At 33.5% G+C, this 24,292-nt stretch overlaps 3 protein-coding genes across 3 annotated transcripts in view; 1 reads left to right on the forward strand and 2 right to left on the reverse strand.

Moving 5' to 3' along the window:
• Positions 1 to 24,292, forward strand: part of LOC115453761 (suppressor of lurcher protein 1-like) — a 332,327-nt gene that overhangs the window by 219,379 nt on the left and 88,656 nt on the right. The window lies entirely within an intron of this gene.
• LOC115454444 lies at positions 13,878 to 18,368 on the reverse strand. Its single transcript, XM_037440971.1, has 3 exons — positions 18,262 to 18,368; positions 15,132 to 15,329; positions 13,878 to 14,459 (listed from the first exon to the last, which is right to left on the reverse strand). Exons 1-3 carry the CDS (start codon positions 18,307 to 18,309, stop codon positions 14,412 to 14,414), a joined length of 294 nt encoding a protein of 97 aa, XP_037296868.1. The 5' UTR covers positions 18,310 to 18,368; the 3' UTR covers positions 13,878 to 14,411.
• LOC119190008 lies at positions 19,343 to 21,879 on the reverse strand. Its single transcript, XM_037440970.1, has 3 exons — positions 21,769 to 21,879; positions 21,250 to 21,456; positions 19,343 to 19,483 (listed from the first exon to the last, which is right to left on the reverse strand). Exons 1-3 carry the CDS (start codon positions 21,811 to 21,813, stop codon positions 19,358 to 19,360), a joined length of 378 nt encoding a protein of 125 aa, XP_037296867.1. The 5' UTR covers positions 21,814 to 21,879; the 3' UTR covers positions 19,343 to 19,357.

A 24,292-nucleotide genomic window follows, 5' to 3' on the forward strand; every position in this document is an offset into this window, starting at 1 on the left:
AAATACGCGCAAAAATCAACCTTATAACACGAAATACATATGACTTCCTCGATTTAACAGTCACATACATCTTAAAGATTATAAATAGAATAAAAGCTCCAGAAATAAACAACCCAGACGGACCCTCGAACACCTGTCTACATTATCTTACAGCAAACTGTGTTATAATAGTGTGCCCTCCTTCCAACAAATCGGGGTTCGTCCAGCGGAGCGTGAAGAAGCAATTAGGCAGGCCGACATGACTGTGCCGATCGTCCGGGGATGTATTTATCTCTTGCCGGTCAACATTTTTATTGAGGCTTCACTTGACTTAACATAAGGTGCAGTGAAGCTGTTTGAATAGATTTCTACAGGAAAACGTGTGAATACTTTTAATAAATTATAATACATTTTATTTATCTGTATATATAAAAATGAATCCCTATTTCCCTTGGTCACGCCATCACGCGTGAACGGCTGGACCGATTTCACTATTTTTTTTTTGTTGTGTTTGTTAATGTCAGGAGAAGGTTCTTATGAGAGAAAATATTCAAAAAATTACGCGCAAAATTAGAAAAATTAAGAAAACTTAACGATAATATTAATTTTATATAACTGTCAATTGTTTGAGATAACTGTGAGCGATTGACAGAATGCGCGCTGCAAATTTATAGTTAAGACGGGACAACGTCTGTCGGGTCAGCTAGTTATTTATAAATTAACGACATTTTTACGATACGACATATTTGACAACTCAGAAAACATGGAGGAGAATGAAGAGAATTTTCTTAAGTGCAACATACTAGATGACGACACAAGTATGATTTAGTTAAAAAGATTATAATATTTACATAATACAACAGAATCCACTTTGCCGTGCCTTGGATAAAAACTCTATAACTTCAGAATTAAAAATAAGTAGACACTAACATCAAATGTAAACATTCGAACATTTCTACAAAGATCATCATAATTAATAATTAGCATTTGCATCGAATCATTATTCTGAATTGACACAAGATGCTTTGTCAATCACGTTTGCATTCGAAATGCTGTCGCTTGATTTTATTCTCTATCCCTATTCGAACTGCGCCGATAAAACAATGAATGGATTGACTACAGCTCGTTGTCGGAAAATATTGAAGGTTGTTGCAAGTGTTTCTGTAGTTTAATTGAATTTTGTAGTTTTATGATTGTAAATAAGCCAATAAATTCGGTAATTTCTTTGCCAATTTTACGACACGCCAAATTATAATTTGTTAGTCAGACACAAAACATATTTTACTGTAATCTAGACTAGACCCATTTTTGACTGATCATGTATAATATTATAATATGTATTAGTCTGAATTCAATAACAATAATATTATGCTATTCTTCGATTTAAAAAAAATACTAATGACTTTAAAAGATGGTGATTACAAAAGTATTTTGTATTTTACTTCACAGCTCTATTTTCTTGTTCTCAGCTTCCATATAGTATCCCGTAGACTTGATAACGTAATAGTTCGCTAAGTTAAATAATATTAGTTCGATGTCAAGGTTATAACCAAATTTCGAGCAGCGGAAATTACTTTGCAAATGAAACTGAATATTGTAAACAATAATAACACAATTTTATATAATAGTGGACCGTCTTATGTTTCATTTTGTAGATTATTCTATATGTAACCTGCGAAATCTGCATAAAAATTGGTTAAAAAATTACTTATAACTTGTTGATTTTGTACCGGATTTTAATAATTCCGTCTGTGTTGTAATTTATATAACATAAATATTTAATAATAGTAAATAACAAAAATGAGTCCGATACCCTATGGCAGTGGTTCTCAAACTTTTTAAATGACGGAACCCTTTTGGGAAGCAAAATACTTGATGGAAACCTACAATAAAACAATTGTTTTTATAAGTGTATTTTTTATTAATCAGCATAATAAAAGTACAATGTCACAGTTACTAATTATTATTGAGAGAGATGTTTTGATTTTTTTTTTCTAAATTCTTGCGGAACCCCGACAGAGGTATCACGGAACCCTAGGGTTCCGCGGAACACACTTAGAGTATAGCTGCCCTATGGGATAGCTAAATATTATTATGTATGATTACTTACATCTCCTATTAATCTAAGCTCAACTCAATGTTATTATACTATACAATAAGGTGTGCACCTTACTGCCATAATTAATATAATAATTGGAGATATATGTATGTTACATTTTCATGTTATAAATTAGGCGCAAACAGATTTACTTCATATTTTTCACAGAGATAATTTATGGCACAGAACAACTTTTATTTCTGTTAAAGACTCCCGCGGCCAGAGTTAAGAACAAATTAAAAAGGCACAATATACCGGCGAAGTCACCTTTTCTTGATATAAAACCTAATTTCGTAGCGATTCTAAAAAAGAACCAAAATATTCTTCATCCAAGGCAATGGAAATGCAAAACACTACGCGCCATTAAGCAAAGTAATTGCCCAAACTATCTCAATTCATGAGAGAATAATCAGAATTTTCTAGAAGCGTAGATTTAAAACCCTGGAACAACAAATCTGGATCATTCACCGAACAATAGCCTAAGCTAAAATTTTTTCACTATTTTACGATTCAATGCAGGAAACAAAGGGAAAATGAAAGCCCTAAAATCCTTGCATTGTTGAGGTCTCTAAGAATCCTTCGTTATGAATAAAATAAGGCTTTTATGAATAAATCTTGCCGTGTTGAAGAAGCCTTTAAGTTCTTATAAATATTTCACCTTTAGTAATTTGTGTAAAAGGTAGTTTTTCTAGAAGTCTTCGGGACTTATTGTTCGGCGAGTTTTCAATGTAGGTACTAAATATGAACGGTAATGTTATTGTATAGTTTTAAATTGTATTGCTAGCGGTCAATGTTGAGATACGTATTTTCGTTTATTTAAAATGATATTAACTTATTTAGTATAGAAGGAAATATATACGACACAGATTTTCAACCACATTTATGTTTTTTTGCGAATTCCCTTTAATTCTACAAATTATAGTAGGCTATAAGAGATTTCATGTCAAGATTTAACTTCAAAGAAAATACGTTCAATGCGCCCGTATCTTACAATGGCAGTTTCCTACATACCTCGACAATTTCTCCCGAATACTGTAATGAATTAATAAATTGTCTGCATCCTCGCAAACATTAAAAACGATATACATGATTGGCAATACTAATTTTGTAGTACCATTTGGTTAGTTAATTAGAATAAATAACTCTGTATTTGAATAATTACGAATATACAGCAAATAACGTTGTATTATTTAATTAGCATTAATCCTGTGGAAGTATTTAATGTTACCAATACCCACACTGCAGCAATGGTTAATTAACCAATAAATACGTGCATATGGCTTAATTTACTATAGAATACGTTTAGACTAGAAACAAAAAAGCAAATGAGTTCTTTGTTCAGTACCAAAACTTGGAATGTACAAAAGATTCGGTTGAATAGTTTAAAACCATTAGTCAAGCGCTAACGAAGGCGTGAGTCGAAGATATCGGTGCAGTAAATTAATTTCTATCTTCCATTCAAATTTTATTAGCTTTCATTAACTGGAACATATTCTTATATGATAATTAATCACTGATAGAATTTTATTGTATTTAAGGCGATGTACAAAATTTATTATTTTCGAAACACGGCACAAAAAATATTTCATCAGGATTCAAAGTTGTTTATTGGCAACTATACTGTCTTGTTGTATTTTATTGCCTACGAAATTGAATAAGGCGTCCCACAAACGTTTTAACTCCATTGTACTGTACTGTTTCTCGGCAACAAGTTAACAGCGTCTACGCGGTGCCTTCTCTATAAAAACTACATATTGACTACTTCTTGTCAACAACTATGTATTATTACGAGTAAAGAAATACCAACACTGTACCATCCCAAACCCATCTTAACATACTTCACATTTAAATACAAACAGCATTTTGCTATGCATTACAATAATCTAAAAATTGCCATATTTTCCCCCACATGAAAGTCATACCGGATATCTTGTATCTAGCCCGGTCACATTATAAAATATAATTTAACCATTCGATTTGGCTCGAGGTAAACACGATATACAAGGTGTCGGAGGGATATCTTACAATCTATCTATATGATAATACAACAATCACTGGAAACTATTTGTATGAAAATTTTCTACAGGTCTCTGGTCTATACACTTGAATCATTCAAGAGTTACGTAGATTTTGTATTGTTTATTTTACGCCTATTTACTGTTATTTCACAATCAATTATTTTAATATTTCCTGTATTGTTATATACGTTGTCTACATTAATAAGACTACTATCAAATACCACTTAATTATTCATAAATTAACGCTATAGCCGATTATAAACCTACTAAGTACTAAAATCAAGGAAGTCAAGAGAGATTCCATTTTTACAAACAAGACGCATATACTTTGTCGAAATTCGTAACATAATTCAGCATTCGATAGTGTTGCCAGTGTTTGCTTGTTTGCCAAAGCTCTCAAGTCAACTTGAACAAATGTTTGTTTTGGAGTTTCCACACCTGTGCACCATATGTCTCAGTCGGATGATTTCTCTAAGCCGCGCTGACAATGATTGAAAGTGTCACAAAAACCGACGCCAGGAGCTAAATGTGAGTTATGCTTTTCACTTATCTGAAGCTAGAAAGTTCGTTCATGGATTCATAGTAATGTTCTCGAACGAAAAAGGTACATTGGTAGGGAGTAATCGTTGCATTTAAGGTAATGTTCTCCTACACGGACTACGTACATAGATAGGAAGTAATAGGTACACACATCTTTAGAAAAAGGAAACATGAAGTATTTAAATTGAAGTGATGTATATTCATAACTATTTATGTGTAATGTGGAACACAGTGAACGTATCAATATTTAGTATTCGCCTGCAAATGATAATATTAATTTTCAGTTTCTGCTTTATTTGTAAATTAACTCTGTTGGCATGAATATCAATAATCACACTCATTTACAATGTTTTGATTGCTGAACGATCTGGCCAGAGTAAACACATTCTGTTTCCGTTCGTTTTTCCTCTCAGTAAAGTCGAGCGTTAAGTCTATTGAAATCCGTATGGGACACACGGTCAGAAATACTTATTTGGGCTTTACCAGGATTTGGCTGACCAACACCATCTACTTTATGTACATATTAAGCAACTTAAAGACGTGACTTTTGCTGCTATAAAATGTGATCTTACCATTCAGATTTAAAGTTGAAATCGTCTTGCAAGATATTTGATGGGGGCGCCTACATTCGTTCGCTGTTTTTCCTTTATTGGATACTGTAAGGCGCGTTGGGGTAAAATCGTAGGAGGTATAACATCGTATAAATCAAATAACTCGTAATTTTGTTATAATTTTTGTTTTCGAACAACACTACCTGCGACCCCATCTTGTACCCTACGTTCCACTAGTTCACATGAGTGAATCCGTCAAGTAAATAATGTTTACGGTGCTAACAAACAGAATATCGGTGTTTTGTCGTTCCCTGGCAGATCCGGATTAACCCCATGCAAGAATTTGCCTAATTTTAATTGAGTATTTACTGTTTTCAATTAATCTTGTAGGTATATACTATCATAAAGGAAATAAATCTTGTGACTTGTTTATTAAAATTTGTCGAAACGCGTATATTCCCTGAGATCCGATCTTTACACATACAATTATTTGTCGTTAATGAACGGATAAAAATCGTTCGATCTAGCACTTGTAAAATATTGCAAGTTTTTATCAAAATTTATACACGAAAACGTCTGAACTCACTAATTGTGTATTTTTTTTTAGCTCAGATGAATGGTCAATTTTGTTTATATATTGTTTATTTACACGTGTATGTACTATTTCTTCGAATATTTTTAAAAATATCTACAGTGTCACTCATGTGGGGTATGATCGTATGCCTAGAACTATTAAAAAAACAAAGTTCGCTTCTAAAAATATCTTACGAAATTTATAAATTTTTTTGAATATTTATAAATGAATATCTAGATCAGATATGCTCTTTTTATGGATTTTAGAATCCCTGTATCATAGACGATTTTAGATAGTAGTCCGAACTATACCTGTGAAGTGTGACACACTTCACAGGTATAGTTCGGACAGGTATAGTTCCTGTGTATCTTTCTCACACATTTTTAAAAGTATGGTACTTTTTTAAGGCCCTATAAAACGTTAACTGTTATATATAAGGGATTGAAAAAATATATACCATTTAGTATATTTAATAACATATAGCTAAGTTAATGATTCATTATGATAGCTCCTATAGAATTATTGTAAAAAAATAAATCGAGAAGACTGTTTAACACGTCGAAAAAGCGTCCGATTTAACCCCAACGCACCTTACATATTCCGGAATCAAAATAGTGTAACCGTGTTCAAAATACAAGTAATTTTAACTTACTTACTTTATAAATACGACAGTTTATGAATATTAAATAGTATAGGAACTGCGTAGACAACTTCAACCCCCAGACTAAAGTGGAAGTCCTATGTAAACTCTTCAAGGGAATGATAAAGATTATGAAGGAGCCCTTTGTTCTTCTAAATTCCCCTGTCTCACTCTAATTTGAGATCGCGCAAGAAGCCTTACATTATGCATTTTGCAGAATTATGCATAATTGAATTAGTTTTCGCAATTGTCCTGTCAAGTTTAGAGATTATACTCACATAAGTGTGAGTATAATCTCTAAACTCCCTTTTAGTGTAGGCAGACGTGTTTATGTTATCAAACCGACATTTATTTAGCTCTGTTGGACCCCAAGGAATAAAAGGCGAGCTTATTAATATTTTTTGGGGAAAATCATGATAGAAAACGCAAGACACAGAATACATTGTATATATTAGACAATAGACTGAATGACCTGGGAATCGAACCAAGGTTCACCTGTTGTACCTACAGCCAATGTACTAACCCCACTGAGACCAAGAACCATATAAGGACGAATTTTAATTAATAAAAAAACCGCCGCAACATAGATGTTCAAGAAATACCTTTCTGTTGTACAATAAACACTGTCTTGATGGCATAGTTGTATTGCAAACGCGGTACGACAACGTTCTGTGGTGTCAGGTTCAAAACCTAGGTCGGGCATACTGATATTGGGCTTTTTTGCTCAGTATCAGTCCAGAATTAAGTATATGGCGATAGGCTTTTTCCATATTACGTCATGGAATGGAACACACAGGCGAAAAGTGAGTGAACTGATCGCACCTCTGCCTACCCTTTCGGAGATAAAGGCGTGGTGCGAGTGTAGTGTGAGGCGTGAAGAAGCGAAAATCTGATGTAAATCTAAGAGACGGTCCAAGACGCTCAAACAGGATCAGGTCAGGCTTTGTAAGGGCTTATCGGCAGCTGGTCCCATGCATATTAAAACCACCTGCGAACCACAACTTCCAACCAGAGAGAATATTCTATTAGCTTCGGAGAAAATCGAGTTTCTTTGAGAGTGCGAGCTGTGTCTGAAAGCTGAATTTAGGATATTTTTCTACTTAAACTAAATTGAATTACCGGCAATGGTTTAAATATATATGTATATGTTTAAATATATATGTTTAAATTCGGTACACAATATAGTAGGGTCGTAATTAACTTTTAAAAATACTGGCATAGAACTGGTTAAAATTGGTTCAATGAAAGGAAGTGAATAATACAACAAAAAATTTGGTATGGAATAAAATTAAATCCTTAACGTTGTTAAACCTACCTTGTTTATCACTGCGCCACCCTATGTTTAATTGGGAGGTAAATCAAACTACCTATATATACATTTATATGAAATGCATAATTAACAACAAAGCCTATTTCACGTTATAATAAATATATATATTTCTTTACTGAATTACTTAGAAAGGTATTTTATAGAGAATTAAGTTCACATATTCACATTTAAAATTTTAACTGCCAGCACGATATATTTAAATGAAACTGCTAAATTAGAAGGAAATAAACATTCACTTCATTCCATTTAGAGGTAGATTAAAAGTGTAGATAAAAGCATTATAACAAGGTGAATAATAAAATTTAAAAAACTCAACGTTATTTTAAAATATTCACCACGTTCTTTTTATAAAGCCGTTTTCTGGAAGTAGCTCTTTATATTCTAAACGAAAGTATGTTACGGATGTGTTTATGCTGGTCTAGGCGTGGTTTACTGAAATGATATCAACTGGCTTCCTGAGTTGCAAAAAATCTATGGAATTGATTTTTATACTCTAAAGGTTAATTGAATCATTAGATAAGAGGTATTTATAAATGAGAGGCTCATTTTTAAATTGCGTTATTAAATGCAAAGACAAACTCGTCTTTATCTTTGCTAACAGTGCGCCAAAAATCATCCATGAATATATATATATAAAAATGAATCCCTATTTCCCTTGGTCAATCACGCGTGACCGGCTAGACCGATTTCACATTTTTTTTTGTTGTGTTTGTTAATGTCAGGAGAAGGTTCTTAGGAATGAAAAGATTAAGCAAGTTGAACGGAACACTAGATAATTTAAGAAAACTTAATGACAATATGAATTTTCCATAAATGTCAGTTATTTGAAATGACTAAAAACGATTGACAGAATGCGCGCTGCAAACTTATAGTTAAGGCAGGACAAAGTTAGTTGGGTCAGCTAGTAAAGAATATTTTCGCCATAAATCCTAGTTTTAGTTTTCAGGTTTTTTATTACTTTGTAGTTTAGTGCGAATATGTGGTGTCCGGTGTGCGTGAATGTATTTCTGAAAGTGTGGTGTCATTGCGACGAATTTCCTAAAGAAGAAATGGCATTATGATGTGTAAAATTTAAATCAGTTTGTTGTTATTAATTTTGTTCGAAAATCACACTTTTTTTATTATAAATCTGTCATTAAGGTAACTGATTGTAGTCTTATTTTCAAGTATATGGTTTAATTTATTAACAGTGTACATGTTTATTTTGTTTGTATGTGGTTGGATATATTTTATAACCGCTCGGACACCGGCCACCGTACACAAGGTGTTGAAACTCACCATAGTGGCCCATGTAAGTGTGTCGCATTCCGGGATCAGCCTGTGTATATCCGGTTCCAACAGGCCGGCATAATTGTTTCGATCGCCGAGGGGTAATCATCTCTCGTCAGTCGACATTCTATTGGACCACACTCCACTTACTATCAGACACAGTGGGGTCACTTTGCCAAACAACATATGGATAATAATAAATGCAACTTAGAAAAGTATATATTTTATTGTTGCGTTATTTAGAGCCTTAGTTACAATGATGTAAACAGATACAGCTACTCGATGTTAAACTACTGCATTCATACTAGTCTTGTTCATTTCGGCGCCTCCTTTTTGTCACCGAAGGAGTTAACCTGCGAATAAATAAATTGATTAATTGACATACATACATATCACACATTTATCCCCGAAGGAGTGTGGCGAGGCGCAACCAGGGCAACCACTTTTCGCCAATAATGTTTTGTCCCATGATGTGATAGATGTGATATTAAATCTTCGGCACATTTTTCAATCAACAGATAAAATTTATTCGTGGGATAAAGTAACACAACCGAAAAATTACAGTTAAGTATATAAAATTGTCAATATATCTTACTTTTATATTCAATTAATTATAAATAAATAATATAATTGACAAGTTGCGTCGAGGTTATGCTGTCCATGTGGACTTTGCTATGAAAATGAACTACCAGAAAAATATGTCAAATTATTCTCTGAACAAAGGACAGAACAAAGAAAAAAAAAGAGAGAAAATAATTACGTAACCCTGGAACGATCATGATAGGATTACGAATTCTTGTAACTATTCGACATAAATGGCACTCCACACTACGCATGCGCATATAATCTGCCCCATCTAGTATATAGCAAAGAAGTAATAGTCGTTAACAAAAAATGCTACTTACTGCCTTAGATACGTTGTTGACGAATTCTTCAAAGTTCTTCTTAATCGCCTCAGGGTCGAAGGCTTTTTCGGCTTGGGACTTCAAGTCATTTAGCTGTTTCTGGAGTGCGTCAAAGTTGATGACACTGTCGCTGGCGGCGGGAGCATCACGCTTGACAAACGCGTGGACCTGCGAATAAATAGTCACTATGAATTCCACTAATCATTTTAGTTCCTGATAACGAATTCAGTAGATACTCCATTTGCTAATGCCTATTCTATTTATATTTCCACAATTTTAGTTGCCTGGCCGAGTTATTGAACGTAGCCTAAATTGTATTAAATTTTTGACAATATTATTTTGTTTACAAGGTAATACAATTCGTTATTTGTCTAAGGCAACTAGGACTTCGGCCACCGTGTCAACTTCTAGTTCTTATTTGCGAAGAAAAAAGATATGATTAATAAGATACACTCTTCCCAGTTAATCTATGGAGTACGATTTTTTGTTTGCAACTGTTATTTTCCGTAAATTGCTTCCGCGAGCCTTTTTTGTAGTACAAAACTGAACTGTTGTCTTGTTTGTCACTTCCGTATTTTTTTAACATAAGAGTGCGGAATGAAAGATGTTTATAATAAACAATATATTAGTCGTAAGTAAGTACGTGTGTAAATGTAAACGTAAATTATTTAAGTCTAATTTGTCTACGATTCTAATAAATCTCTAACAACGAATATGCAAAAATTATTTGAGTTCAATTTATAGGAACTAAATGCCATCCATTGTCTGAAATTGAAAGATCTAGACTTATTGAATGCTCGTATCTTCATGATTCAAGCGGGATATGACGTGTAATCCAATTTCCTCATCACAGTACTTCGACTTGTTAGTGTAATTCCTTTTGTACGAACAGTCAATGCCCTGTAATCTGCATCGTATTTACTGATAAAATGTTATAGTTAAGAGCAAAATCATTTTTTGGAATACTTTTTGTTGGAACTAGGAATTGATATAATTTATGTCGGTCGACATGATGACATGTTCCTTCCTGACTGATATCTACTACAGTTACTATTATTTCGATTTGGGAATTAACCAATGGGCCATGATCAATAAATGAAGGCAATAGTTTAGTAAAATTCAGTTATGAATACTCTGCAATAACAGAAATTTAAATATCTAGAAAACTGCACACACATAAGGCTAACCTCGCACGTTACCAAATCAAGATTTTTACCATATATTGCATCCTGGTACCTACCAGTTATTTTTACCTAAAAATAACTCATTGTATTATGCTCCCAATGAAGTACATTGTCGTATAAATTGATAATCATCGTTGTTTTTACAGTTCCCTAAACTCTTGATAGGCGTCAATTTGTCCCGACTTGTTACTTAACGAAACCCCTGTTTATTCAGGAATCAGCCGTTGTTTTATCACACAGTTAAAATGTGGAGAACTAACCGCATGCATGGGGTTTATAAATAAATCTAAATTACACACAATCATGCCTTTTATCCTTGAAGGCGTCGGCAGAGACGCAACTGGAGCACCTACTTTCCACCGTGTCTATTCCGTCTCATGATGTGATAGAGAGCTAGCCTATCGCCATATCAGAAACTTATTCCAAATTCCAGGCTGATACTGAGTAGAAAAACTCAACTCTGCCCGACCCGGGAATCGAACCCAAGACCTAGTATTGCAGTAGTACTGTAATACAACTAGGCAACTGAGGCAGTAAATATAAATAAGTAATACTAATAAAATATTGAAGAATTTACTCACGCTGAGGATGGCAATAGCCAGGAACACAAACAGAGTCTTGTTCATCTTGTACGTCTTGTCGTTTCAACAGCTTGACACGAACTAAACTCTCTGGCGATGCTCTCTTTATCTTAATTCTGAACTGTCCGGCTATTTGCTCATGTTATCTAAGTGGCCCCGGACCTAGCTAATTAATTAATGAATTTGCAATGACCAATAATGAAGTTAAGGGGCATTTCCTCCAAGCGTAGTTGGTTCTTTGTGTATTGGAAGTTTGCTGTCGGATTTGGATTAAAGTCAGATATTTTATTTTCTAAAAATGTAAGTATATCGTTTTTGCCCGGAGCTTCGTCCGCGTGGAAAATTGTTTCTGACAAATAAAAAATTATCTGTAATTTTAAATTATGTCTCTTAATTTTTTAGTGAAAAGATTATTTTGTTCGGATTAATTTAAATCGGTTTAGCCTTGATATTTGTTATTACATGCGAAAATATAACAGACAGACAGTTACTTTCGATTTACATTAATAATTTCTTATCTGTAATCTTTGGCCTCGGCTATCGCATTTATTCGCATCACGCGCGAAATCTGATTCCCATAAAGGGACTTTAACTCTATATAGAATGAATACGAAGCGATAATATTTTTATTGATATTATATTTATTACTTCGAAGAGCTTCCTTTTAATGTTTGTAAAGAATGTATTCCCTTATTATTTATCATAACAGCTAATCGTTTTGTTAAATAATAATAAACAAGATAATTAGTTTAGGCTCTGTAAATATGTTGTTAGTTTGTGATTCAATGAGTCCACAAAGACATCAAAAATAAATAAGGTTAGTTACAGTACTTGTAAGTATAAAAAAAAAACAACATTCACGTCGAATTGATAACCTCCTCCTTTTTTTGAAGTCGAATAAAAAAAACATGTTATTGTCGAAAAAGGAGCATTTTTTTCAATCACTAATATAATATACATCAAATAAATTATCACGTGACTGAATATAAAAATGCGAAAAATAAATAACTTTATACATAGAACTGTCGTTTTTAATACCTTTGTGTTTTAGTTTTCCCTTCGAAAAAAATAAATAATTAATAATTATTATTAATATTATAGCATTTTGTTGCTACATAGTAGAAGCTATCCAGCCCAGCTAATACTGCCTAGTTATTAAAATGTTATAACTTATCGAAGCAACTTCTCTTAAACATAAAAATCATACTATGAGTTAAATCATAGATGTAGAGCAAAGATCGAACTTTTGTTTACCGATTTCAATTATTATCAAAAAGAATTTAGTAAATATGGAAAATTATAACTCAGAACAAAATTTGTATATACTGTTGCGTGACATACTCCATGCTTGAAATATATGTAACATGAGATAGTCGAATTATGCCATTATTATGTAAATTATATTAATACGTAAAATAATATCTATGGGAATAGTAATTACTGAAAATCTAACTCACATAATGTTCGTCACATAAACATGTAAACACTGTTTGTGACAACATAAATAACAACGAAGATATGAATTGTCCTATTCCATATTTTTTATTTACAGCTCAAGCCGAACTTCTATTTATTTAGGACAAAACATTTATTACAACGTAAATATAGATTGGGAGATGAAATTGTTTTCAATAAGGGCGCATTTCGACCGTTTCCTCATTCTTCGCCGTTCTGGCATGTTTGTAAAAGTTCAGGCAGAGGGAGCCCCTTTTTAATAAATGCCATGGAATTTTAAGATATTTACGTTACAATGTTAGGATTAATCCATAATTTAAACATTTGATTTCTTATGTTTACGCGAAATTAAAATGTTATATAATTGAACTATGTAGGTAGATATTGTAACTTTGACTTTGCGGATGAACAAACATCAGTCCTTCGTGACCATGAAGGCTGCTAAGTCTTCGAAACGTCGGGAGAAAAGTAAAACATCGAAACCGCGATAAAATCCGAAAAATAGTTTAATTTTAATATATAACCATTTGTACATAACATTTTTTAATTTGTAAACAAATTATTTAAGTTTTTATTTTTTTATTGGTTCTATTTTTAAAATTTGTCGTGAGTTCCATTAACATGAGCTTAATGTTAGAAGCCTTATTCCGTTTACAAGGGCTTATCGGTCTTTTTACAATTTCGGGCATTCTAATCGAAGGACAACTTAGTAGTGGCAAAGGGTCCATACAACCCGATTCCTGCCGGCTTCCCTTTCATAATTAATGTAAAATAACATTAGAGCGATTTGCTGACCGCATACATGCTTATTTATTTTAAGGACAAACAGTGGTAATTACATTCAATCAATTGAACCTTACAAATTACTACCAATATTTTAAATGCATTACCTTTAGTTGCTACGGCATACATATGTTGGAAAAAACAATTATAAAATATAAAATAAGTAACGTTAACTATCATAAAATTAAGGAACAAAAATTTTACTGTACTTTATGTTAGTGTTAGTACGTATATGTTGTGTCGAGTTCCCTTTTGGAGAATTTCACCATTCACCACTGCAACTTTGATACAGATACATGAACATATATGGAAATACGGATTTTTTTTACTCGTACCTATACGGCTAACATGGCTATCCTTTGCTTAGACCGTAATTGCAAAAAGAGGGTTCCAACCTCGTAGACGGAAAAAGACCCGCTAACTTTATATAACTTTTTAATAAGCCCGCTGACCTTACAAACTTAATTGTTTTAATAAAATATTTACAAAAATTAATCACTTAAACTATCGCCACGCCTCCGTTGTCGTTGACTTCGCTGTTAAATCTTCAAACTGAAAATAAAAGAAATAATCCGTTAGTCTGGGAATAAAAATACAGTTTTAGACGCGAAGAAAGTAAATGTATCATCAATTTGAAGATGGGAATCCAATAGAATGTCGACTGACGAGAGATTACCCCTCAACAGTCGACACAATTATGCCGGCCTGTTGGAATCGGATTTATACAGGCTGATCCCGGAATGGGACACACTTATGGGCTACTATGGTGGGTTTTAACACATTGTATACGGTGGTCGCTATCCGGGCGGATATAAAATCTTTTTCTTTTATTTATGTCTTGTTATAAAGACTTCGTCACGAACTACCTACTTCTAAAAATTAAGATTTGCTTTGCGCTACATTTTCTTTTCAACAAACACCTTATAAGCGCCATCTGTTTTTCGTGTACTAAATTAAATTTTGATTATGTTTTGTTTCCTTTACACAACGTTTTTACTAAGTCATTTTAAAATTGTAAGACGAGATGGTTCGTAGTTTTAAATAATACAAAACTAGTTTGCCTCGAGACGCTGTTATCCAACCCAAATAACCATAGCGCAGTTCCCAATTTTAATATTTTTTCAAATGTTCCTGCTGCCAAGTTTAAAACAGGATCTAGTTCAACTTCAAAGCGTCGATTCTAGTCGGTGAGGTAACTCATAGACTGTCAGGTTCAATACTCACAGCTTTAGAGAATCTGTTAACAGAATCTCCGATCACCGACAAGACAGGCTGCAGTTGGTTCACGTTGATATCATTCACAGAACTGGCCAGGGTGTGGTCCAGGCATTTTCTAAACATGTCCATGTTCTTCTGGAATGATGCCAGTATTTGGCTCTGGGTTGTTGACTCCACATCTCGCTTCACATACGCGGCATCGATCTGTAATATTTATTCAGTGGTTCTTTATGGGTCTAATATCCAAAATTAAGGTAAAGTTGCGAGCTTCTTTTTCTGTACTTGTACTTTAGGAAAAAAGGTTGTCATATTTGGTAATATGGTTTATTATGTAACAAAAAATTTTTACCCTATAGAATTTCTGACATTGGAACTGTTCATAGGACGTTCTTATTCCTAGCCCATTTAGTCAATGCCAATTCTATTTTAGATGTATTCTTCAGTTTGCTATCGGGACATACTTAGTTAATGTTCATTTGAGTGAATTTATAATAATATCAATATTACTTGTAAAAATATTTAATAGTCCTATGACACAGGCAGAAGGGATGTAGCCTGCTAAATCCCTTCTGCCTGTAGCAGAAGAAGCCTACAGGTTTTCATCCGATCTAAAATTTATTCGTAACTTGTATAATCTATAAGATACATTATGGTTTTGATGCATCAACCGTCAATTAATACTATTTGTCTCTTTACGAACCTCACCACAGTAATTATGACTACCATTAACATCTTGAAGGCGATGAGGAACAACAAGATGATTGCAATGTACAAAATATGAGGCATTATAGAAATTTGTTCAAGCATTTTTTACACTAGCGAGTGTTCGAAACGAATTCTGAAAATCCTAACAATGCAACATAGGATTTATATTATAGCCTATCAGTATATGTACTATGGTGGTAAATACAAAAACTTTTATAATTAAAAATTCTATAATTTTTTTTACACTATTGGCACGTTTGCAAAACAACATTTAAATCGCATTTGCTCAATTTTTTTACCATTAGTAATCCCAAAGGCTATGCAAAACTTCAATTAACTACATTAAACAGTTGATTATGCTCTTTATATCTCTGTGTATTCCATTTACTTGTTCGTATTCTGTCAGTAATACTAAACCTATTCTGCCCTAGGGATGTTCTGAAGTCTCTAATTATACCATAGTTTTCTAATTATAGTCTGCAGATAGTTTTAGCACCACATTTTTATTACTACTGTCGACAATCCTTACCCTAGCTTCCACTTAATCTTTTAATTTCGTAGGAATTGTGCTAAAATATTGTCCAACCTTAGCAACCCGAGGGAAACACATTTCTCTCGAATCTTGCAAGTCAGCATAAGTATGGTCTTGTTTTACTTTGGTCTAATAATTGGTTTTGGAGAGATCGGCGTACCATTTTTATCTGCTAGCCTGGATTTTTGCACTAAAGGCTACTTTAAAGACCGTAACTACAAAGAAAATTTTCAGAGACGTGATTTTTTAAATATTAAGATCCGTTTTTATTAATTTACACAAAAACTTTTTAATGTCCACAATGCTTTTACTTGTACACTGTAGGGTTAAAAGACTTCAAACTCACGTGTTCATTTTGTAATTTATTTTTCTTTGGCTTGATTTACTTGCTTATTAATTTATACTTTATCAACAGCTATGACTTTAACTACTGACTCATCATTATCCTATACAAATGTATCTATTGCAATAGGTCCCAATTTGCTGAAATTCCTTTGGTTCAGCTCGATAAGGCAAATTCGCGAACACTTCAGAGATTACCATTTTAGTAAGTCCCGTCTCGTGATCCGGATGTTTTCCTAATATCCATTGCGCCATCCTATCTTCTAAATTGCCACTTATTCTTGAAAAGTGACGCCGTCTTATACCTTCCCAGCCGTGGTTATTAATAGTCTTTTGTTTTAGACTGTTTACTTTATTTAAATAAGGTTCTCCAACGGTACACACATTTCTTATTTTCAATATAAAGTTCTAAAATGACATTCTGATATTTATAACAATAAAACTCAACAAATTACACACGCAATATTTATATTTTGCAATACGGAAAAAGAAAAAAAACAAGTCAAAACTAATTCTAAAACCTTCCTATTACAAATTAAGGGCAATCTGCCTTTTAAATGTATGTATAATATACTATGTTTTTCACAATACCTATATATTTGGAGTACCTACGTGAGAAATATTTTTGAAACTAATAGATTGGCTTGCATATTTATACCTAGCCTATCTCCTAGTTCCGCCATATAATTACCGAGATAAAAGCAACCTATGTCCTTCCCAGGGACCCAAACTGTCACCATAACGAATTACATAGAATTCCGTTCGGTAGTTTTTGAGTTTATCGCGTTCAGAGAGTTCAGACAGACACAACGGGGGATTTAATTTTATAATAGGTAAGGATATTCACTTGCTTTAACGGTGAAGGAAAGCATCGTAACGAAACCGGTATACCTTAGAAGTTCTCTATAAGAATTTTGAGGGTATGTGGAGTCTACCAATGCGCACTAGGCCAGCATGGTGGACTAAGGCCTAATCCTTCTCAGTAGTAGCTCAGCAGTGGGCAGTTTATAATACAGAGCTGATATTATTACATTATAATATTTAAGGTTAGCATGAATATTTTTATAATTATTGCCAAAGGTTTCTCTATGGCAGATTAAGCACGTAACACTGCCGTCTTTTGTTATCCTCGTGAAATTAATATGGAATTATATCGTGTACGTCAATTTCTATTGTATTAAACGCGACGCGGTGCGTTACGTGGTTTCTACACACTGTCAAAATAATGTATAGCGTGATACCCTGGTTATAATATTTTAAGTTTTATACAATGTCTCTCGTAGGCCAACTTTGTTTTTGGAGTGCACTATAATATATAGATAGATCTTTTCCATAACCTATCATGTTATATTTTGTGGATAGCTATATAAAATATACATAAACTGCCTTTTAAACTATAAGCATTCTCAAATTGCTTATAGTTTAGTTTATAGTCTGAAGTCTTGAGAAAATAAACAATAAAAAAATATATTCTGTTCTCCAACACGAAATTTAAACGCAGCCGTGGACAGCTATGCTCTTTGTTATTTACTACTAAATCAGTAAAGTAATACTCACTTTTACCAACAGAACTAAAACACAAAATAAAACGCTTAGTTTGAACATATTTGCGACAAAAATACTACAATAGTTCTCGCAAACTGGCTCAGAATCAATACGGCAACAGTTTATGTACGACGCTATTTACGCTATACAAAGTGAGTTCAATTAGCACGCAGCTATTTTATACATGGTGTTCCAATATTATTCAAACTGATGGTGATAGGATATATTTAACACCCGCATGGATCGCGACCACCATATACAAGGTGTTAAAACCCGCCATCATGGCCCACGTAAGCGTGTTGCGTTCCGGGATCAGCCTGTGTATTCCGGTTCCAACAGGCTGGCATAATTGACTGCCGAGGGGTAATCATTCATTCAATTGCATATGGGCAATATAAGTAATAGAATCACTTTTACACTACAAAAGATGACGTATGTGAACAAGCACGAATAAAAAGCTAGTATTTGTTCACGCACAGCGTATTCAAATGTCCCAATTGGGACAATTTCGAGTCTTCAATTGTGCGTGCTAATGATATATCTACCTCTTTGTTATATCAAAATTAATTGGGTAAAACATATTTTTGTTACTCTGTGTTTAGAGAGCATACTGTATAAATAGTGATGTGAAAAAGAGGATTTCGGATGTTTATACTCAAAGGTCGTATTTGTGTAAATAAAACTTTTTCATTACCACACATTACGTAAAAATATGAAATGTTTGTATGAATGTAAATGAAGAGTCATGTTTGTAATTTTAGTATTTTAGTACCCAAATTCAGGATTATATTAATATAGCCTTATTTTTCTAGCGGCCGCGTGCCTCAGTCATAAAATGGGCACTGCGGATGTAAGTCTTAGTTTGATATTCAAATAGGACAATTTATTTGTCTCAGATCTTCGTTTCGAATAACTCTATAATCATTAATTATAACCTATTAATAGTAATAATATTGTAAATGCGAAAGTTTGTAAAAGTGTGTGGAGGTTTAAATATTTAAAAGAAGTAAATGCTGTAACCACTGAGCGAAATCCTGATAAAATTTAACATGCAAGTAGACCATGTCATACGATATATAATAAAAACACAACCGCAAATGTCAAAACTTTATTTGGACAATAGTAATTTTCCTCTCTCATAATCATCATCGTAAAGGTAGTCGTCGTCATCTTCCGCCTCTGTCGCTGATTCCTGAGCAATCTTGGCATCTTCGTTGGCCGTGATGATGTGAATCTGTAAGTAAATAAAACATGAAAAGTTTTATGACTGTCTTAGGTCGTTGGCTAACCTACAACTAAATTGGAAAGTCATTATAAGAAGAATTTCGTAGTTGGCAAGAACATCGCTGCGTGTCTAATATAGCAAAAGTCTATATTTATATTATAGATGATAAACCAAGGGCTATGGAGTTACCCTCCTGATCGCCTACCATCAGTTGTGCTGGTCTCCCTAAGTTAGACAATAAAAAAGCAAGATTCCATCTCCCCATCTTCATGTTAAGTAAATATCTAATTTTTGCCAATCAAATTGATTATATTATCCTCTAGCTAACTCCGTCTTTATGGCTGTCTGTGGCATCGTAGGTCCCAAACGAATGCACTGATTTTTTGTTTCTAAAGCTGATGCGACGGAGTGACCGAGGGACCAGCGGTCCCCCAACGCGACGATGTGTGGGTAACATTACTAGGTACTTATAATATAGTCAAAAAATAAACCAAAAACGCCTTGCGTACGGTGGTCACTATACGAGGGGATATAAAATATATCCTACCACCATCAATTGGTATATCTATATCCTTCCTCACGCTTTAAATAACTATATGTTATAATGACAAATACTGCATAATTCCTAGTGACAGTAAATATCACATTACTGTTCGAAAAGAACAAACGCAAGCCACTTCACGTGTTAGTGTTTGTTGGTAACACAAACAGACCTCGCTCATTGTAGTAGACCAAACAGGAAAGAATACATCTTGTTTTGCGTCATATGCTATGCAAACAAAATTGTTACTGTCAAAATGCTGTATTTACATCACTGGATTTCAAACTATACCAATTATTTTTTCATTGCTTTGAATGACGAAACGAGCTTGCCATTCAGTAAGCGATATGACTGCCAATAAACAGCAGAATTACCATCCAACACCTTGAATTACAAAATATTGTTTGGTATTCCACTACGCTCGCTATAGATTACTATTATTGTAACCATTAGCGTAGAACTCAATTCTCGACCTTTAGATAAGTAAAATGACATCGGAATATTTGTAGTTAAATAATATGCATCAGCTGCAATATTAACCACAAGTTTACAAATAAACGTGATCAAGCAAATGTACTTATCCGTCATTCCAAATAGAACTAAAGTCCAACCTGAGCTGCGTGACACAGACGCTACTTATATAATATAATGTTCTAACAAAGTGTTATAGTACAAGTAAAGAATTCGAAAACAATTGAATTAAAAAAGGTAATAAATACGTAAGATTTAATAGTATACATTTTGTGAATGGCATATCTATAAATATAATAAAATATCTGAACCAGGTATGTCTGTACATGGGAAGAAAGGTATAAAAAAGGGAATGGATTACTAAATAACAATAATAGAACACAAATCAGCGAATTTTGGAATTCGTTTCCATCCGTCAGCTATCTGTCTATTTATTTGTTAATGCACGTCTCCGAAATTACTGAACTTATTTTACATAGTTTTCACAAGTGGATAAGTTATTGGGAGCAAAATATCATTTTTCATTAAAATCGGATATCGAAGAAGTTATCCACGCGTACCAAGTCGCGGATACAGCAAGTCCCTCAATACAACAAAACCAATTGAAATATATTTATGTGATTAGTTCATAAAAAATATAACCGTAAAGACTAAATTCTTCAACGCAAACAGATTTTGACAAATGCATTAATCAGAGCACTCACCTTTTGCTGTATTAGTAGTGTTACACCAAAACTCGTCAAAACAAGAAATTCTTACTAACCATATAGTCGATATAGTTAATGAAAGAGTTTATTCCATATTCCACCACTTGCTGTTGATCGCTGGGATCCAGTTGTGCCATTAGAGGCTGCAGGTGATTCTCCGCTGCTACAGTCATGTCCTTCATGAACCCTTCCATCTGCTCTTGGTAGTTAGGCATGGTCACCTCTGGGATTGGAGGTATCATGTCCGTAGGCATGCATTGTGACTGAAAAGTAAACAGCTATTAGGGAATTGCTAGGATAAAATTACGTAGAGGTTATTGTTGTGATCGAAACGTAGATTTTAAAAATGCTGAAAGAGATATAATTGGAATAAGGGTAGCTTAAAACATAAGGGTAGAAAGTACTGACAGTTAAATGTAAACAATGTTAAGATGAACAGATTTTTACGAAAATGGTTAAACCCATTGAAATATTTTAATCATAAAAGGAAATATATAGATAAATTTTAATGTCTTTCATTACTGGTAAAATTGTATATAAATCATCAAATGAAAAATACATTAAAATTTACTCACGAGGTAAAAAAGTGAACCAAAAATGACTACGCTCAAAAACGTCATTCTAGAAGTAAAATACAAACAAAACTGTGCTACGAAGAAAAAATCTCTAATTTATAAACAAGTCCAATATCGTTTAGGTTTCTATTAAGTACTCCGAAAAGACAGCTTGAAGCACGTACGCGAATTAACTCGTGATAAAAATAATTAGAAAAACGTGAAAAAATCGCCAGTTGAAAATTTAAATGCAGTAGATAATTTGTTATCAGTACTACCTTCATTGTTATTGTGCTCAGCTGATCGCAATGTAAACAGAACTTGTGTGTGGAAGTATGATAATACAAATTATATTTAAGAGCATATCAATTTTATATAGACCTTAATGATTAGGCAGGTAAATCAACGCGATAAAAAGCCAATTTATACAGGAACAGTCTCGAAAGATAGGTAAAGTCCGTAGGGCTTTAGAAATATGTTTGATACTACTATTTTTGAAATAAAACTATTTTACGGATTTTGTCACGTTTTTTAACATAATTATACATAATAATAACGTATAATTGTAAAATGTAGATACATAAAATTGTAACTGACTTTTCATATAACCAAAACCTCAGTCCGCCCGGTTACCACAAAGGTTGTAAAGTCTTCGGAACGTCGGGAGAAAATTCTAAAAACGCCATAAAATCCGTAGAATAGTTTCATGTCAATGTCTAATATTCGCGTAAACATAATAAATCATTACCACTAATTTTGCTTAAGTAAAGTTTTTTCATATCGTAAATAAAATGTAGTGGACTACAGTACAGTCACTTACATAAAGCATCACGAATCACGTAATATTCAATAGACTTTTTCAACGTAGACATTAATACAAAGCTCAGTTGAGGACAAGAACAAATCCGAATCTATATGTCACGTCTGATATTGCCAAACTTGTGTATCGTGTTCGAAATCTTCGATATCTGTTTGAGTGAAACACGCTCGGAATACTAATCTGTGGTGCTATTATAGGAATCACTAGCCTCAATACTTTCCGGAGGCTTTATTTGTCGCTCCATTTGGCTCAACCTTGAGACTTTAACGAAGTCTAGAGACGGCTGTAGCGTCGAAGAAAACAAAATGTCAACGTACTTCGAACTGCCGGTTCGGTCAATAGAATAATTAGAAATAGTACATTGAAGGAATTATAATAAAATGATATCTAAAAAGCTGAGAAATACATAATTGGTTTAATTTTGTATTCAATGTGTACAAACGGATCTTAAAGTCACGAAATGTCATTTGATATAAATGCTGATGGTTGGATATATTTTATATCCGTCCAGATAGCGACCACCGAACGCAGTGTTAAATCCCACCATAGTAGTCCTCGTAAGTGCGTCGCGTTCCGGGATCAGTCTATGTATATGAGAGGTAATCATGTCTCGTCGGTCGACATTCTATTACCCCACTCCACTTACCATCAGGTGTAGTGGAGTCACATTGTCTTGTCCGTACAAAAAAAAATAATGTTACTTAAATTTTCTGCGACATATCTTGCACTTTCATCGAACCAAACAACCTTAATAACGAAGTCTCTAAGTCGAAAATCTTTTAACCGCACAATCTTTTGTCCACCTGTTTGCAGGCCTAACTAGAATAAATTACGCACCGGTTGACCCACATGCGTTGGCCGGAAAGCGGCAGCGAGTTTGCGACCTACAGCTAGTTACCGTTTGATTATAAGTACCCGCTTTCAGAGCTCCAAGTGAGCCCACAGTGTTGTAAACTTGACCCAAATGGCCGGTCAGCCTACTTATTTATCATTCATAAACTCCGGTTTTAAGCTGGGAATGAAAGCTTACTTTTGATGTAATCTTGAGGAGTACAAAGTAATGTCAATGTAATTGGTTTGATATTTGATAATTGTTTTGGATGCACTGTAATTTGACCTCGATGCTAAAATATCTTCGAAATAAAGAAGAAATAAATAAATATAACTATTAATATTTGTGTTGTGACCAGTTCTAATATAATCAATTTACGACCGTATTTTAAAGATGTGGTTAAGGTTATAAATATTCTAACCTGTCCAGTTTCAAGTTTTTTTTATTCCACATTTGAATTTAGAAGGTGTATGAAATCTGCCAACTAGGACGAAACTAGTGGACTAAAACCTAAACCTTCTTAGAAGAAAAGGACTCCTTTGCCCAGCAATTGCACGGTATATAATACAGGGCTAGTATTATTATTATTTATGTATTATTATTGCATAAGCACAGGCATTTTGTACCTACATCTACATATGCATCAATAACAAACGTGACTGAGTCATGCGATGTGTTGACTCCAAACAGTGACACTGATTATGTAGGCAATGTGTAATCTGCTAACTTATTTCCAATAATTGTATTTAACATTAATTTTCCTGTTTTATTATATTATTGAATACGTTATCACCTTATAAAAAACTATCTACATTAATGTAAAGCGAATAAGTTTGTAATTTGGCGAGTTTACACGAACTACTGTCTACTTTAAAATGACTACTTCTGTCTAC

Source organism: Manduca sexta, chromosome 21 (assembly GCF_014839805.1).
Source record: "Manduca sexta isolate Smith_Timp_Sample1 chromosome 21, JHU_Msex_v1.0, whole genome shotgun sequence".
In the NCBI taxonomy this organism is placed as follows: Eukaryota; Metazoa; Arthropoda; class Insecta; order Lepidoptera; family Sphingidae; genus Manduca; species Manduca sexta.